The sequence below is a fragment of the Oncorhynchus gorbuscha genome, linkage group LG01, assembly GCF_021184085.1.
Source record: "Oncorhynchus gorbuscha isolate QuinsamMale2020 ecotype Even-year linkage group LG01, OgorEven_v1.0, whole genome shotgun sequence".
In the NCBI taxonomy this organism is placed as follows: domain Eukaryota; kingdom Metazoa; phylum Chordata; class Actinopteri; order Salmoniformes; family Salmonidae; genus Oncorhynchus; species Oncorhynchus gorbuscha.
The window spans coordinates 35,597,863-35,617,720 of record NC_060173.1 but is presented as its reverse complement, the minus strand read 5'-3'; the positions used below and the strand labels follow the sequence as shown (position 1 = coordinate 35,617,720).

The 19,858-nt window shown below is 41.8% G+C and overlaps 1 protein-coding gene across 1 annotated transcript; it reads left to right on the top strand.

The window, feature by feature from the left end:
• Positions 1 to 4,620: 4,620 nt before the first annotated feature.
• On the top strand, positions 4,621 to 6,516 carry LOC124005840 (ras-related and estrogen-regulated growth inhibitor-like protein). Its single transcript, XM_046315491.1, has 4 exons — positions 4,621 to 4,684; positions 4,860 to 4,913; positions 5,018 to 5,094; positions 6,100 to 6,516. The coding sequence occupies exons 1-4, from the start codon at positions 4,621 to 4,623 to the stop codon at positions 6,514 to 6,516; spliced, it is 612 nt and encodes a 203-aa protein (XP_046171447.1).
• The last annotated feature ends 13,342 nt before the right edge of the window (positions 6,517 to 19,858 follow it).

Genomic DNA, 19,858 nt, shown 5'->3' with positions numbered 1-19,858 from the left:
GTCAAAAGCCTTGGCCAGGTCGATGAACACAGCTGCACAGTATTGTCTCTTATTGACCTTGAGCGTGGCTGAGGTGCATCCATGACCAGCTCGGAAACTAGATTGCATAGTGGAGAAGGTACGGTGGGATTTGAAATGGTTTGTTAACTTGGCATTCGAAGACCTTAGAAAAGCAGGGTAGGATATATATAGGTCTGTAGCAATTTGGGTCTAGAGTATCTCCCCCTTTGAAGAGGGGGATGAGCTTTACAATCTTTGGGGATCTCAGACCATATGAAAGAGAGGTTGAACAGGCTAATAATAGGAGTTGTAACAATTTTGGCTGATCATTTTAGAAAGGGTCCAGATTGTCTAGCCCTTCTGATTTCTAGGGGTCCAGATTTTGCAACTCTTTCAGAACATCAGCTATCTGGATTTGAGAAATGGGGGCGGCAAGTTGCTGTGGGGGGGGGGGTACAGTGCTGTTGACCAAGGTAGGGGTGGCCAGGTGGAAAGAATGTCTAGACGTAGAAATTGCTTATTGAAATTCTTGGTGGTGACAGTGTTTCCTAGCCTCAGTGCAGTGGGCAGCTGGGAAGAGGTGCTCTTATTCTCCACAGACTTTAGTGTTTCAGAACATTTTGGAGTTTGTGCTGCAGTATGCAAATTTCTTTTTGAAAAAGAGCCTTTGCTTTCCTAACTGCTTGTGTATATTGGTTCCTAACTTCCCTGAAAAGTTGCATATCGCGGGGGCTAGTTTTGTGGTGGTCAAGGGCAGTCAGGTCTAGAGTGAACCACGGGCTATACCTTTTCCATTTTTTGAAAGGGGCATGCTTTTTTAAGATGGTGAGGAAAGCACTTTTAAAGAATAACCAGGCATCTTCAACTGACAGAATGTGCCAGGTCGATTAGAGAGGACTGCTCGCTGAAGTGTTTTATGGAGCGTTTGACAGTGATGAGGGGTGTTCGTTTGACCGCAGACCCATTACGGACACAAGCAATGAGGCAGTGGTCGCTGAGATCTTGGGTGAAGACAGCAGAGGTGTATTTGGAGGGCAGGTTGGTTAGGATGATATCTATGAGGGCGCCTGTGTTTACGGATTTGGTGTTGTAGCTGGTAGGTTCATTGATAATTTGTGTGAGATTGAGGGCATCAAGCTTAAATTGTAGGATGGCCGGGGTGTTAAGCATGTCCCAGTTTAGGTCACCTAACAGCACGAGCTCCGAAGATGGATGGTTGCTGGTTAGATGGTTACTAGACGAGAGATGGTAGAAGACAGACAGTGACTGGTTACTATTCTCCGTCCACTCATGTCAATTAGGATGGTAAATAATGCACCTCCTTTTCCTTTAGAAAAGAATGGTCTCTCGTAATGTCCTCAGGATAACTTCGAAATGTGTGTCCTCATATTCTCTTCAAAGAGAACTCTTCAATACTGGAAATCAGAGGCCTTATTGTGGCTCACTATAGACGTGACTGAATGTGACAACAGATATGTTTAAAACAAATTATGAATTACAAGCTATTCTGCCAAGATGGGTTGAGTCATGAAATGTTGGATGCCAATTCATTATGCACAGACAGCTAATTATTCAATGGCAATTAATCTAGATATTAGAGGTTGTTTGGACATTATACTGTGCACTTCTTTCAAAGGGAAATATATGTTACCACTGATAACTAGGAGACCAAAGTGCCCAATAATAATCCTTTCACAATGTAAACCCCCTGCTGGCATATTTGACAGCACTTTATGTACTTTCATGATAAATTATCAAGTGAATCTGTGACAGTTAAACCAAAGTTAATGTTTTCTTTTCAAGGGCAGAGCCTGTCCATGTCAAACTATTCATATCTCTAGAGTAAATATGTAATCTGTTAAAGCAGCATAAAAAGGTCACAGCCAGATTAGATGAAAGTGGTCTCAGTCTGAATTGATTCGATTTTGGGTGTAGGCCAAATATCTGTAATTTTCTGAAAAAAATACTGACCTTCACAAATTTGTTCGGTTATCATGAGAGATAAATTGAGTATATATATTAGTTAAGTACAAAATCAATGTATTAGTTCAATAGTGCGTTTCCTTTGAGTCCTGAAATGTGATCTAAGTAAAGCACAAATTGTTTGAAGGATTTGTCTGTAGAGCTCCAAAACAGGATTGTGTCGAGGCACAGATATGGGGAAGTGTACCAAAAAATGTCTGCAGTATTGAAGGTCCTCAAGAACACAGTGGCCTCCATCATTCTTAAATGGAAGAAGTTTGGATCCACCAAGACTTTTCCCAGAGCTGGCTGCCCGGCCAAACTGAGAAATTAATGGGGAGAAGGGCCTTGGTCAGGGAGGTGACCAAGAACCCGATGGTCACTGACAGAGCTCTAGAGTTCCTCTATGGAGATCAGAGAAATTTCCAGAAGGACAACCATCTCTGCAACACTCCACCAATCAGGCCTTTCTGGTAGAGTGGCCAGACAGAAGCCACTCCTCAGTAAAAGGCACATGGCAACCCGATTGGAGATGAAAAAAAATGCACCTAAACATGATTCTCTGGTCTGAGGAAACCAAGATTGAACTCTTTGGCTGGAATGCCAGACGTCACATCTGGAAGAAACCTGGCAGCATCCTTACAGTGAAGCATGGTGGTGGCAGCATCATGCCGTGGCATTTCTTTTCAGTGGCAGGCACTGGGAGACTAGTCAGGATTGGGGCAAAGATGAACGGAGCAAGGGACAAGTCTCTGAATGTCCTGAGTGGCCCAGCCAGAGCCCGGACTTGAACCCGATCGATCGAACATCCTTCTGTAGCTCAGTTGGTAGAGCATGGCGCTTGTAACGCCAGGGTAGTGGGTTCGATTCTCGGGACCACCCATACGTAGAATGTATACGTAGACTGTAAGTCGCTTTGGATAAAAGCGTCTGCTAAATGGCATATATTATTTATATTATACATCTCTGGAGAGTCCTGAAAATATCTGTGCAGCAATACTCTCCATCCAACCTGACAGAGCTTGCGAGGATATGCAGAGAGGAATTGGAGAAACTCCCCAAATACAGGTGTGCCAAGCTTGTAGTGTCACACCCAAGAAGACTTGAGGCTGTAAATCGCTGCCAAAGGTGCTTCAAGAAAGTACTGAATAAAGGATCTGAATACTTATGTAAATGTGAAATTTCAGTTTTTGATCTTAAATAAATTAGCCAAAATGTATAAAAAAATGTTTTTGCTTTGTAATTAAACCTATCGATTTAACATTGATCTGGGTGAATGGAATATGAATGACAGTCATCCAATATGCTGTAATAGAAATAAGGCCATGCTCATAAACAAAAATAATTGTCCTCCCTCATCTGAAATGGCAGACTGCCACTGATATACCCATTGTTTCATTCCCCATAAGCTTAGTTTAACTGTTGTACCCCATCAGATAAGCTTGTTTTACTCCAATGTTTGTAAACAAAGTTAATATAATCAAACACTTTATAACCTTAACATGGATGGTGAGTCCACTCAGACAGTAGAACATGGCACTTACGGGTTCGATTCACACTGGGAGAACCCATATGTAAATGTATGCAAGCATGACTAAGTTGCGTTGGATAAAGCATCTACTAAAATGGCATATATTATACTATGAATTTGAGAGTGGTTACATTTCTTCAGACCCATCCCTCAGCTTTTCACCAAAACAAACTTTGGGTGACCACTTAATTATTGTTTCAATTAAGGATATGTCCATGGCCTAAGGCTGATGTAAATGATCAGGGAAAATAAAGTACTATACATGGCCCCAAACCCTAAAGAAAACTGATACACTGGGCTGGTCATTTAACTGATCAAATGTTTTACTTCCATCTAGTGGTTGGTTATAATATCACACCACACTTTTGGTTACATCCCGCTTGGCACACTGGTTGAATCATGGTTGCTTTCACGTCATTTAAATGAAATTACGTTGAACTGACGTCTATGACCAGTGATAGTTTAATTGAGTTGTCAGCTGGTTACATAGGAACTAAAATCACATTCAGATAGTAAGTGTACAGTATACATACAATGATTACAATGACTACTGTATGATTTACGCACACTTGCAAAATATTATTTCCCACTTTCTGCACGCAAACGCGTTTTTACTTTGCCATTTAACTCCATGATTATCCTTGGTAAGTACATCAGGACCTTAAAGCTGCACTGCCTAACTAAGTGTGTACAGGTGTTTTTGGAGACTACAGCCAATCTGTGCTACATTAGTTTGAGACTAGTTTACGCCACGATACTAAACCAAAACAGCTTCCAATACTGTATGCAAATCTAGGATCCTCAGACATTAGCTATCGCCTCATGCTTATGCATAATTTCCATTTGGAAGATACCTTTTGCATATCTACAAGTTTAAAAAAAGAATGAGGTAAATGTTTGTTGAAAACGTGTTTGTTTAAGCTAAAACAATATTTTTTTTCTGCATAAACAGTCAGTAGGCTGTGCTCAATTCAATTGCATATTTCGGATTTGAATGGTGCAGAGTATATTTCCACGCCCCTTTGACTAGTGTGCCCACCACTCATTCCGGCATAAAACTCCTCTGCTCCACCAACATTATATAAATAGTCCTGATCTAGTCTGACCAATAAACAGCCGCCAGAATCATGACAGGACTGAACGTAGTAGCTAATGTAGTAGTTCTTGGGACAGGCAGAGTTGGAAAATCTGGTAATACTGAATCTCTAATAATTCTCATTTATAATTTGTGCAATGTATTCAAAAGTCTTCAGTGATCAGTGGTCCAATTTAGTCAGGATTCGTTTTTGCTTAATTGGCATTGCTGACTGAACCCATTATTTTCCTCAAAATACAAATGGTAAAAATGATTATAATTATTTCACAGCGCTGACAGTCCGCTTCTTAACTAGAAGATTCATTGGAGAATATGGGGATATTGGTAAGTTTAGTTGGTCTGTCATCACCAGCTATTGTAGTATCACGTAAACATTTTACTACTATATACTGTACAACTAAATTAATACTTATGTTAATTCCTTTCAGAATCAATCTTCAGCCACAATGTTATCGTGGATGGAAGGGACATAACTTTTAACATCTGGGATTCACCGTATTATCAGGTATTACAAAATGTTAACAATTATTCTGTTTCATGTGCTATCATAATGATGTCATATACTCTTTTGGTTTTACATGGCATTGGGCAAAGCTAATGTATTCACTCTTATGAAATGACTGCAGGCATTGAGCATATTTGACAACTTAAAACAGAGCACTTCAGTTAGTCATAGGCAACTTTATAAGTGCCTATATGGGACACAGATTTGTGATGCTTCCATTTCCCTGTACTGCAGTGAGTATTCCTGTCAAAAAAAAGTGCCTGGTTGTCTTCGACATGAATCCCATTTTACCAGTGGTGGAAAAAGTACCCAATTGTCCTACTTGAGTAAAAGATAACTTAATAGAAAATTACTCAAGTATAAAAGGAAAGTCACCTAGTAAAATATTACTGGAGTAAAAGTCTAGAAGTATTTGGTTTTGAATATACAGTATAAAAAAAATGAAATTGCAAAAATATACTTAAGTATCAAAAGTATAAATCATTCAAAATACTTAAGACAACCAGATGGCACAAGTTAATTTTTTTATTTACCGATAGCCAGGGGCACGCTCCAACACTTCGACTTCATTTATTTACAAACAAAGCATGTGTTTAGGGAGTATGCCAGATCAGAGGCAGTAGAGATGACCAAGGATGCGCTCTTGATAAGTGCAGGAATTGGACCATTTCTGTCCTGCTAAGCATTCAAAACACTTTTGGGTGTTAGGTAAAATGTATGAAGTAAAAAGGACATTATTTTCTTTAGGAATGTAGTGAAGTAAAATAATATATACAAATACAGTACAGATACCCAAAAAAACTACTTAAGTATTTTTTACCACTGCATTTTACTAGCACCCTGCATGGCCGCAGTGACTGGACACAATCTCCATCAGCCCAGAGAAATAGGGCTTACATGGACTAACTTATCCCACGATTGGTCCTTTCCCAAATACAAAAATCGATCATTCTTTGATCCAAGCAAGCCTATATCAATTGTATATATTATTTGAACCTTTTCCAGGACCTGTCCAGGGAGACCTCCCTATATGAGAAGAGAGTCCAGTGGGCAGACGGTTTTGTCCTGGTCTATAGCATCTGTGACAGGGCTAGCTTCAACGCTGTCACCAAGCTGATCCAGTCCATCAAGGACTACCTGGGCATGGACAAGGTGCCCATTGTGATCGTGGGCAACAAGAAGGACCTGAATCACAGACGGACAGTCCTCAGTGAGGAGGGCAGACTGCTAGCCCTCACCACAGCCTGCCAGTTCTATGAGGTTACAGCTGCTGAGAACTACAATAGTATCCTCATGGTGTTTCACGGACTAATAGACAGGATACGGGCTTCCAAGGCATCCATTAAGAGGCCAGCTGGAATCAAGGGTATAGTGAAAATCATGTCTGCAGTTTTTACCAGGAAACGAACAGATTCTCTGTGATACTATGGCACAGAGAGGAATACATTATACAGTGCATTTGGAAAATATTTTGTAATGTTACAGTCTTATTCTAAAATTGATTAAATTATTCCCCCCCCCCTCATCTACACACAATACCCCATAATGACAAAGCGAATATATATATATTTTTAAAAGTCAATGTAAATACAGAAATACCTTATTTACATAAGTACTCAGACCCTTTGCTATGAGACTCTGTGCATCCTGCTTCCATTGATCATCCTTCAATTGATTGGCAATGCATGTCAGAGCAAAACCCAAGCAATGAGGTAGAAGGAATTGTCTGTTGAGGTGCTAGACAGGATTGTGTTGAGGCACAGAGCTGGGAAAAGGTACCAACAAAAACTTCTGCAGCATTGAAGGTCCCCCAAAACACAATGGCCTCCATCATTCTTAAATGAAGGAGTTTGGATCCACTAAGACTCGTCCAAGAGCTGGCCGCCCAGCCAAATTGAGCAATCAGGGGAGAAGGGCATTGGTCAGGGAGGTGACCAAGAACCTGATGGTCACTCTGACAGAGCTCCAAAGTTCCTATGTGGAGATGAGAGAACCTTACATAAGGACAACCATCTCTACAGCCCTCCACCGATCAGGCCTTTATGGTAGTGACCAAACGGAAGCCACTCCTCAGTAAAAGGCACGTGACAGCCCGATTGGAGTTTGCCAAAAGGCACCTAAAGGACTCAGACCATGACAAATATTATCTGGTCTGATGAAACCAAGATTGAACTCTTTCGCCTGAATGCCAAGCATCACATCTTGAGGAAACCTGGCACCATCCCTACGGTGAAGCATCGTGGTGGCAGCAGCATCATGCTGTAGGGATGTTTTTCAGCTGCAGGAACTGGGAGTAGTCAGGATCAAGGGAGAGATGAACAGAGCAAAGTACAGAGAAATCCTTGATGAAAACCTGCTGAATCCTTTCCGAATGCACTGTATTTTGTCATCAATTTATGAGTCTGACATGATTGCTGTTTGCAACCTGTGCTCTGGCATCAGGACATGACTTGTGTGTGCCAAGATCTCCAGAAACTGACTTATGGTTCAGACAGGTTAATGAAGGACAGAAGCAATGCAGGTGTGGAAATGGAGATTAGTACCCAAAGTTATTGCTATAGTTGTGGCAGGACTGGACTGACTTGGATGGAGCAAACTGTCCACAGGGATTGTATATTACTTACAAGGAAACAATTCTTTACTGTAACTGTCCTAAAACTGATCCTTACACTGAATACTTTTGCAAAGAAATGCATGCGAATGTGATGGCAGTACAATTCTGTGGCTGTCTGGTAAAAGGTGCCAAAGTTGGCTCACAAAGAGCAAAATGATTTTATGAAATGACTATCATCTTCAACCTTCATAGGGCAAGCACTTAAATTTATTTCACACACAAACATCACCTTTTTGTACGCGAGTACTTTAAGATGGGAGACAAGGATCCAGGAAATTAATACAATTGTAATATATTGAAATCATTGTACTGTACAAAACACTTGAGATAAGTATAACTGTATCTATATTTTCCTATACAGCAATTAAAACTCATGACAACAAAAAATCTTATGAGCTGAATAAAACCCCTTTACCTTCATCTTATTCAATGCATGTAAGATGGGAAAACTGGAATCAATATTGGGCTCCCCTAGACAGAATGAGCAGAACATGACAGATGGAACAAATAAAACAGTTCCTTTCAGATGAAATACCTACAAAATGAATCAAAATGAATTCAAGGCAGGTAAGGATGTAAAGTGAGGGTGTAAACAAAAACATGTGCTATTAAGAAAGTAATGAAATAATATTCTTTATGGTTTAAATTCATGCATGTCCCTCATCGTGATAAAATATGGGTTATTTCTTCAAGACAATCTTTTGTTCAATATTTTCCCATGGTATGTAGTTAAGAAAAAAAGGATTCAGAGTCAGATTTCTCCTCAAATCCAATTTATTAATCCCAGAAGGAGAGCTCAAGGTGGACAGAATCAAGGCACTTCGCTTCATTGGAATATCTGTAGCCAAAGCTAATGAGCACAGTCATATTGTTTCAGACATGCTTTTAGATCTTTTGGATACCTGTCAACAGAAGAGCGATGCTTTGGCCCTTTTCTTATTTTTACAATTTCAAAGAAGCACATATCATATAAGTACTAAACATCAGAAGTGAGAACAAGTCATTGTTTTACAAGTCACAAGTAAGTCTGAAGTCAAGTCCCAAATCAAGACAGTCAAGTCCGAGTCAAGTCTCAAGTCAAGACCGACAAGTATCATGTCAAGTCTCAAGTTAAGACCTAAACAAGTCATAATGTTCTCTTAGCCAAATGTAATACCATTTCATATTTTTAACAAGAGTAATAGTTAATTACATTTACGCAAATCATGAATGCTTTTAAAAATATTTCTTACTTTCCAAATAAACTTAATATTTCCATGGAAATACATGGAACCATAAAAAAATACCCCCCCCCATAGTGATCGACAAACGAGGATCGCAATTGGGCGAGGTTTAGTTTGTACACAATTGCCCAACCTTAACACACAGTAGGCTAACATATGTCAATGGCTTTAGGAACAGCAGTAACATCAGGCAGGATTTAGGCTACCAACTGCCTAACCAGTTGTAGCGCAAACTTGGGTGCAATGATCCCGTTCCCGCACTGACTGACTCATGGTTCATTGATATAACGTTACGTTAGCCAACATGCTACACTGGCAAAGTTATGAGTGATATAGCTGTCGGCTATATTAGCCATGACTTACCATTCTTTGTGTAGCTTCAAATGTCGAACAAGTTGGAAGTTGTTGCGCCTCCTGTCATTTTCTTCCCGCATGTTTTGCAAATTGCAAGCCATTTGTTGATACAGCATAGTCTTTATATAATTTTGGGTATCATCTTTCCAAGGGCTCCATCTAAATTCACTCGCCGAAGTTCCTCTGCCGCGCACAACTTTTTCTCAGCTGGCACAATTTGATTGGCTGCGGTCAAATTCAAAATGGAATCCATTAAATTAAGAGTTGATGCGCTGCACAAAAAAAAAGGGCTTGGGGAGGGTATCAAGTCAGTTCGAGTCAAAAGGCTCAAGTCACGAGTCATTGGTGTTAAAGTCAAAGTCGAGTTGCAAGTCATCATATTTGTGACTCGAGTCCACACCTCTGCTAAACACACATCATATAAGTACATTGGAACTTCGACACACCTAAATGCACTTGCTATTATTGCATAAAGCTCAACAAATTGTTGCAATGTTTGAATCACAGCCTTGTTGTACGCTAATATTAAATTGCTGCTAGTTGACACTGTTAGCCATGCATTAGAGTTGTGTCCTTCTGCATGATCTCCACAGTGACAATGTATTTAGCAGTGGGGCTGTAGCGGGTGGTACAGTATGCACAGAGTGTGAGGAGTTGTGGAACTTCACAGCGATCTCTCCTCTCTGCGGGATGAGCTGGCTGGAGACAGGTGTAGGACTAGACCAGTGTCCTCCTCTGCTTTTGTGAATCTTCCTCAGTACCCTCTGCTTGAGGAGCTGGGCCTGGTCAGAGATCTGGGGCTCCCAGTCCTCATCCCCAGCATAGCAATCAGGCTCAGACCCCTTGTTGGAGGATAACCCTGGTATTGCTTGGTGGTATTGATGCTTGTTCTGTATGCATGGCAACCTATACAACTGGTAGATGTTAGTTACTAGCATTCAAAAATCACATATTAACCATTGCAACTACATTGTTATTCCCACAGATGTGGTTGGTCTTAAACTAACAGTCCTGTTCCAACACGGCTCCTGACTTCGCAGACGATGGATTCCATTCCGGTACCAGGAGACCATTCTCCCATTCAATTCCTCTAGTTGTATGGTGTGCTTGTGAACTTGGTCTGACCCTCCAGACCAGCAAGATTCCCTCACACCTCATTACAGAGAACTCCCAGGGGACTGCCCAATGTGCAGACAGACACTAGCCTGGGAGGCTGCATGGCAGGTAAGCTGGTGCCAGACCCATTGGAGTCCCCAGTCTGTCTGAGTGTAAGGAAACATGCCAGAGCTTAATGAAGCAGACCAGAGTCTGTCTGTGGCACAAACAGCTCACCATCACATTCTATGACCCCCTGAAGGCCATGCCTCAGCAGGATTCTGGTGTTATAAAACAACCTGATGGAGACAGCTCACCTGTCAGACCCTTCTCTGGATTTATGCAACAGAGGATAAGTGTACTATAACAGAACTGCCATCGGAAATACAAACAGGGAATGTATTTTTGAATACGAAATTAAACTACTACATTTGAGAGAGATGTTTGTATGTGCCTATGAACATCAAACCTCAAAACAAGTATGGTGTGCATGGGATGAGCAGTTGGCTTTCATTCTGTTTAATACCAACAGATAGAACCACACTGTACTGTAGATGTCAGTGATGTCCTTGTTCCACATGGCTAGCTCTTTAGAGAGCTGTTCTTATTAAGGACGTGCACATGCAGGCTATTCCAAGCCTTCAGCACACCCTCATTTTACAGATGCACTTTCATTACTGGAGACAAAGACACTATATTAAGTTCAGTTCCAAACCATGTTAGAATTTAGCTGTCACACACCAGACTTAACCAGCAGTTTTGTTTTAAGCCACCAGACATTGTCAAAGCAAGTAAAAAGTTCACATCAATGTCTGAAGTAATCTTACAAATAACCTGCCCTTGCAAATTTGAGACACGCGTTCTGAGAATGCAACAAATTAGAATTTCAGATGGTGTTTTCAAAGAAAAGCCAACTAGACCTGCCTGCTGTTTGTTCAGGGGATCAGCAGATGTATGATGGCAGGGAGATATTGAATGACATTCTGATTGATTCATTGGCAGTGTCTAAAATCTGGCTTGCCTACTAAAATTTTTATTTTATTTTACTAGGCAAGTCAGTTAAGAACAAATTCTTATTTTCAATGACGGCCTAGGAACAGTGGGTTAACTAACTGCCTGTTCAGGGGCAGAACGACAGATTTTGTACCTTGTCAACTCAGGGATTTGAACTTGCAACCTTTCGGTTACTAGTCCAATGCTCTAACCACTAGGCTACCCTGCCACCCTGAACTGCATATTGTGCACTACTCGTAAGCAACAAATATCAGCATACTATGCTCATCTTACTGAGAATGTGATAGCTAATGGGCAATTGTGTTGTTTCCCGACATTCATTTGTTTTGGTAGTGTGTCCCCTCAGCTGATTATCAGCTGTAATCTGACACACGTGGGTCTCGAAAGATGAGCGTGTGCAGATAATTCTACTAGATAAAAAGCTGAAATAAGTATCAAATCCTTGCATTTAAAGCAAGGGTGTCATGGAACCCAAAAATCTCAGGGGGCACAAAGTAAGTCAGGATAGCTTGCTTTTCTAAAGTCGACCATCCTTGCCAGCTACTCTAAATTCATTAATAGCCTGAAATGACGTCTTGGTAGCAAGGTTGGGAGATTGGGAACCTATATGGGGCTAGCTAAAGCCAGCTTCCTAAAATGGCTAGGTGTCTAGTAGTATTACTGAGAAACAAAATCTACATTTCTACTCCCCCAAATAAACATTTGAAATGTCACATACCCAAAATGACTTTTTAGAAGGCAAGTACGGGTTTTCGGACACAGCCACAATATTTCATTAGGAAGCTCTTTGAACAGACCGGCAATTGAGGCTAAATACACTCTGGTATTGAGCTATAAAGGGCAGTATCCATGCAGGCCTTTAAATCTGCTGACATTAACCAGAAAGCATTGGCTCACCTTTAGGTGACTTTGAACATACATCAAGGTATAGTCTTGCCCTCATCTGTACTTTAAAAAAAAGAATACACCCTATGTACAAACCCAGTAAAGATAAGAAAATATTAGGCATATCACGGTCATACTGGCCTGGCACATGATACCCATTTGGTTCAGATGAATGCGTTCTTTTGTAATTAAAAAAGATAAATTAACTGAGTTTAAGTATTTTGTGCCACAGGTGACAAAGCATCTAGTTCTAACAGTGTTGTCGCTTTGTCCATGTGGAGCTTATGTTGAGTTTTTGGTCATCTTTTTGCCCCTTAGGTCTAGAGGGTCAATGGCAATACCACAGGAGTGAAATGGGTATTTTCTCTCTGCTTGTCATCATGGCACGTTTTCCTAAGCCACAGCTGATCAATTCCCACAGACAATGTAATTTCCCTTATTGAATACAACCTGCCTTTATCTCATTACTGAGGAAGCAACTGAATCAGGTTGGATTACAGGTTCACTCAATGTGCAGTAAACCTGAGCAACACTGGAAAACAAGATGACAAGACACTGAAGATTAAGAAAACAAGTGAAAAGTTTGGAATAACTAAAATCGATTTGTCACAGGAAAAGTCACTAAATTAAATAAATAATGTTGGTAGTTTGACTGAATCCAGTATACAGTACATATTGTTCTGTTTGGCCTCATGTTTTTATATAACAAGATCATATTACTGTATAGAGAAATAAGGATTAGTGTGGGGAAAGAATGTCCACTGCAGACAGTAAACAGTAATAAAACAGCATTCTTGGACCACGGTGCTCCAAATAAACATCACCCCACATCCTGCTTGACAAGTTACCAAGGGAACTTTTTTAAAGACCCATGATAGGTGCTTTACAGAAATTTCCAGTGTATAATACATTTTTGCAACAAAAATTGAGGGTGGAATTTATGAGTAAGGGCACTATCAATTAAAGTGTATAGGTGTGCCATTGAGCCAACACTGAATGTACTCACCTTCACCAGGTGAGTCAATACAGGAGCCATACCATATACGAAACAACTACCTGTAACGTCAGATTTCCTCTTCGTCTCAAGAGGAGTAAGGATCGGACCAAGATGCAGCGTGGTAAGTGTTCATGACGATTTATTAAAACCAAACTGAACACTGAAATACAAATTTATAAACGATGTGCTGAAACCAGTACCCACAAACCAACAGTGAAACCCAGGCTATCTAAGTATGATTCTCAATCAGAGACAACTAACGACACCTGCCTCTGATTGAGAACCATACGAGGCTGAACACAAAAACCAACATAGAAAAACAAACATTGACTGCCCACCCCAACTCATGCCCTGACCATACTAAATAAAGACAAAACAAAGGAAATAAAAGGTCAGAACGTGACACTACCGTCTAACCACTAGATGAACAAACCTAAGAGAGTGCATTTTCAAAATGCAAGGTGCAAAACATATTACTTTTATATGTATAAAAGATGCTTGTTCTAGGTCCCAAGAAACAAAGAGATCTTCTGTTGAATCTGACAATTAATCTTAATGGTTGTACAGTTGTCTCAAATAAAACTGTGAAGGACCTCGGCGTTACTCTGGACCCTGATCTCTCTTTTGAAGAACATATCAAGACCATTTCGAGGACAGCTTTTTTCCATCTACGTAACATTGCAAAAATCTGAAACTTTCTGTCCATGCTTTAATCCATGCTTTTGTCACTTCTAGGTTAAACTACTGCAATGCTCTACTTTCCGGCTACCCGGATAAAGCACTAAATAAACTTCAGTTAGTGCTAAATACGGCTGCTAGAATCCTGACTAGAACCAAAAAATTTGATCATATTACTCCAGTGCTAGCCTCTACACTGGCTTCCTGTCAAAGCAAGGGCTGATTTCAAGGTTTTACTGCTAACCTACAAAGCATTACATGGGCTTGCTCCTACCTATCTCTCTGATTTGGTCCTGCCGTACATACCTACACGTACGCTACGGTCACAAGACGCAGGCCTCCTAATTGTCCCTAGAATTTCTAAGCAAACAGCTGGAGGCAGGGCTTTCTCCTATAGAGCTCCATTTTTATGAAACGGTCTGCCTACCCATGTCAGAGACGCAAACTCGGTCTCAACCTTTAAGTCTTTACTGAAGACTCATCTCTTCAGTGGGTTGTATGATTGAGTGTAGTCTGGCCCAGGAGTGGGAAGGTGAACGGAAAGGCTCTGGAGCAACGAACCGCCCTTGCTGTCTCTGCCTGGCCGGTTCCCCCCTTTCCACTGGGATTCTCTGCCTCTAACCCTATTACAGGGGCTGAGTCCCTGGCTTACTGGGGCTCTCTCATGCCGTCCCTGGAAGGGGTGCGTCACCTGATTGGGTTGATTTACTGTTATGGTCATCATGTCTGGGTTTGCCCCCCTTGGGATGTGCCGTGGCGGAGGTCTTTGTGGGCTATACTCAGCCTTGTCTCAGGATGGTAAGTTGGTGGTTGAAGATATCCCTCTAGTGGTGTGGGGGCTGTGCTTAGTGGCAAAGTGGGTGGGGTTATATCCTTCCTGTTTGGCCCTGTCCGGGGGTGTCCTCGGATGGGGCCACAGTGTCTCCTGACCCCTCCTGTCTCAGCCTCCAGTATTTATGCTGCAGTAGTTTGTGTCGGGGGGCTAGGGTCAGTTTGTTATATCTGGAGTACTTCTCCTGTCCTATTCGGTGTCCTGTGTGAATCTAAGTGTGCGTTCTCTGAGCCCTAGGACCATGCCCCAGGACTACCTGACAGGATGACTCCTTGCTGTCCCCAGTCCACCTGGCCATGCTGCTGCTCCAGTTTCAACTGTTCTGCCTTATTATTATTTGACCATGCTGGTCATTTATGAACATTTGAACATCTTGGCCATGTTCTGTTATAATCTCCACCCGGCACAGCCAGAAGAGGACTGGCCACCCCACATATGCTCTCTCTAATTCTCTCTTTCTTTCTCTCTCTCGGAGGACCTGAGCCCTAGGACCGTGCCCCAGGACTACCTGACATGATGACTCCTTGCTGTCCCCAGTCCACCTGACTGTGCTGCTGCTCCAGTTTCAACTGTTCTGCCTTATTATTATTCGCCCATGCTGGTCATTTATGAACATTTGAACATCTTGGCCATGTTCTGTTATAATCTCCACCGGCACAGCCAGAAGAGGACTGGCCACCCCACATAGCCTGGTTCCTCTCAAGGTTTCTTCCTAGGTTTTGGCCTTTCTAGGGAGTTTTTCCTAGCCACCGTGCTTCTACACCTGCATTGCTTGCTGTTTGGGGTTTTAGGCTGGGTTTCTGTACAGCACTTTGAGATATCAGCTGATGTACGAAGGGCTATATAAATACATTTGATTTGATTTGAAAATTAAATATTACATTATATAATAAACTAGTCACAGGTTTATTTGGCCACATCTTATGAAGTGCAATCAAACTCCCCTGCTGAGTCCAACATTAAGGCACTGTATGCCAACTTGTCCTGACATTGACTTTAAACCTCCCAATAAAGGAGTTACCTTGGTCAGCTGGGGGGCTGGAATGTGTGAACTGTAAATCTGTTAAGGCTAAGTGGACATTTTTGCTAAAGAAAAAACCTGAAGAAATACATGAACTGTTCAGAAATCCCAGCTATCCAATATCCCTTTGCCATTCCTGCACTCCTCAGCAGTCGGCTCCCTGCCGAGTTGCTCTCCAAAAGCCCTCTTTCGCCTCTAAGGAGTCAAAATTCGCTATGCAGAGCACTCTCACTGCTGGTCACTTAACTTCAGTACTCCTCCAGGACTTTTCTTTTGCAAGTCAAACTCAAAACATGATGATAAACTTAAGTCAATAGTGGACTACCACTATACTGGAAAGTCATTTTTGGCTACCATCAATCAAGGTAAACAGGAAAGATTCCACACGTTAGCCTTTGGGTTTCATGTGTTCTTTATATTATTATTCTTTGCATATTGCTTCATTTGCTTGTGAAATAATCTGAAGTCTCTTAGTCGGGTGACAGGAGATGGATGCCTCTGGTCTGGAGCTGTCTGTCAGTGAGCGCTACACTACTGTATTGTGACAGCTCTGTAAGCCATCTCCCTTTGCACAGGGTGATAATGAGGGCTATTTCACAGACATGGTCAGGGGTCTGCCTGGCTCTACTGCACAGAGAGTTTAGGTAATTACACACACACACATGCATGTGCACGCACACACACACACACTTGAGTACATGATGAGATACCTCACTTTGATCATGAAATCCTTTCCCTGTGAACACATTACCTACCAAAACAACATGTACTTCTGTCATGGCTAGGCTATATATACCCAAGTCAGTACTAGAAACAATCACTAAATAACCAGTGTCTAATATCTAGCCCCATCAAGGCTTATCCAGGGAGGGAATATACACTATACGCCAATAAAGACATTGGAGAATGTAAATAGTATTTATAGCAGGGGGCCCCTCTGAACAGAATGTGCCTTTAGTTTACATACAACAGTGATGAATTCAACAAAAATATTAACCGCTTGTGCCAGTGGTCAACTGTACTGTACCCATAAATTTGTGACTTAATTTTACTTAAAGTAAAAAACATTTTGTACAGTATATGCAATATACTGTTTATATACTGTTTCATGTGCAATATACTACCGGCGTGCAGGGCAGATGTTTAAGGTACAGGTGCACATGGTCATTAACCGGTTGATTGCAATCGACTGGTCGATCTCCAAGGATTTCCTAGTCGATTGCCAAACATTTCTGTACATAACCCAAATATAAAGCCTTGTGTTCCAATTATTTGATTTGTTTTGCGCTGTTTAAAGTAGTCGCACTTAATTCAGCTGCCCTGCACGCCGGTGGTTGTCGAAGCGATCCCATTTTTAACCATTTCATGTGTCTGATGTGCGTCTTTCTTTTTCCCAACGCAGTTAAGCCAAAACCGCACCCCGTTATTCAGACGGACGTTCTACTATGCTCCCATTGGCTAGCTAGCGTTGTCTCACTCACAGGCGATCAGCGCAGAGACAGTGACCTTCCAAGATAAGGATGGAAAGTGTAATTAACAATTAGCTGCCTACCGTAATAAAGGCCTATTATTATTCAATGAGTTGTAAAAATATCTCAGAACTCCGCAGAATTCCCTCAATTGAACGTCAGCTAAGTTAACCTAGGCTACTTAACATCACTAGCTCAGTATTTTAAGTTGTTATATTATCATTAGTAGTCTATTATCAGGTAAAGCATATACTTATTATTAATAATTTCTCAAATATTTATTAGCTAATCATTCAGTCGAATACGCTATGTGTTACGGCCATTGAATTTGTCTGAGCGTTAAGGGGCGTTAATGGCTAGCTCTGTCCACGCATTCTGTTATTATATTTTTCAATCTTGAAATACAAGGACAAATGTTACTTATCAGTGACTGAAATATCGCGCTAGGTGATACTAACTTCCGGACTTGGAGAGCGCTCAAAGCGTTGTTGAAGGTTCCTCTGAATAACGGGGCGTGGTTTTGGCTTAACTGCGTTGGTACCATCTCCTCTTACCCGGCGGGCCCGGAGAGCAAATTAATTGCACCTATAGCTCAGCTCGCCATGTCTGCAGCTCCCAAGAGCCCACAGCTAAATTGATAGCCGTCTGTGCGAGATTTCAAAACATTAAAAATCATGACTAGTGTGACGACCCTCCCACTCTGTCTGCCGTATTCTGTCTTTGTTCTTGTTTCCTTATTAGGATGCCGGTGGGCGGAGTTGAGAGGGTCGTCAGCTACATGGGAAACACCTGGGCCAGGTGTCTCCCAGGATAAATAGACCTCTTCCACATTCATGGAGGAGACTCTCTCCATGCAGACACCTTTTGTAGATTCTGTTGTGGTTCTTGGTGGCCTTTTGTTTGTTTGTTTGCTTTGGCACCTTTCATCACCCTGCATTATCACATTCATGCATGCAAAACACTCACTTACACTACTGATTACTGATTACATACACCATTGTATATTATACTTAGTTACTTATTTAATAAATATATATTTTGCTAATCCTTATCTCCACGTTGTCTCCCTTTGTTACGGGCTTTGAGCCGGTTCGTGACAAGTGGGTGCTCGTCCGGGATCTTTGAACTATTGGTTTGGGAGACCGTGGAGGTACGTGTTTGGTTTGAATATGGTGTTTGAGTGTGATCGGCCCAGTATTGGTTGCCTTTGTTGTTTGGTTTGTGTGCTATGTTGGAGAGAGTATAATGGTTAGTTTCCAGGCCCTGCCTAGCCTGAACTCTTGTTCTACTTTCTGTTGGGATGTCAGTCTGAAGTGAGTAATCTGCTGTGTACCTCGGTGGGAGATTTGGGTAGGGTAGTGGAACTTGCTACCCGGAGCTATAGCCTTTTTCCCCTGATAGGCTTAGCGACGTGTTTCAATTTTGGACATGTTGGGCATGGTTAAATGTTTGTTATTTTTGTGTGGTGTCTGTGGACTGAGCAGTTGTCTCAGGGGCACGTCCGTGGCTTGGTGGAATTTGCCAGCATGCTGGGGAGTTCTATTTCCTTGCCAGCGGGCTACAGTGCGTAAATACCCACCGCAAATCTGCACGAAGACTAGGGTTGAGTTATTGTAGGTTTTGGGGAAGCTCCGTATCTCATCTCTCTTCTGGTGCTCAGGGTGATTGTCATTTCTCTGGTTGTGGTCTGATGTGCTCAGCAGAGGGGTTGAGCAAGATTACTTACTTATGACTATGGTGTCTCATGTATACAAGTTCATTTGCTTTCCATCAGAGGACCTGTTAGAATTATGTACTTAAGAACAGCTGTGGAAGATCGCTGAACACTACAAGCTTAAATGATTGAAATTAGTGAAATTCTGTATCGTTGGAAGTGACTATGAATCGTTGGAAGTGACTATGAATCGTTGGAAGTGACTATGAATCGTTGGAAGTGACTATGAATCGTTGGAAGTGACTATGAATCGTTGGAAGTGACTATGAATCGTTGGAAGTGACTATGAATCGTTGGAAGTGACTATGAATCGTTGGAAGTGACTATGAATCGTGGAAGTGACTATGAAAGTGACTATGAATCGTTGGAAGTGACTATGAATCGTTGGAAGTGACTATGAATCGTTGGAAGTGACTATGAATCGTTGGTGAGTTGGGAGTTAAAAATTAAGGACCCTGATGTTCTTTTCGTTGGAGTTTGTAGCTGTTGGTCTTTTGTGCCATGTTCCTGAATGTTTACATGACTGACCATTGTTTCGGGTTGTCATGTTCTATCTTTCCTGTCTGTTCCCTCCTGGTCTTGTGTTCTTCTTTCCTCTTAAATATTGCTTCCTATGCACAAAGGTTGCTGAGGTCTGAGGAGGAGGAGGTTGGTTGGGGCAGGTGGAGGTGTGAACACATAACCCCTCACCAATTTGGGACGCAGAGGCCTGTGTCAATTTGGGACGCAGAGGCCTGTGTCAATTTGGGACGCGGAGGCCTGTGTCAATTTGGGACGCGGGGGCCTGTGTCAATTTGGGACGCGGGAGGCCTGTGTCAATTTGGGACGCGGGAGGCCTGTGTCAATTTGGGACGCGGGAGGCCTGTGT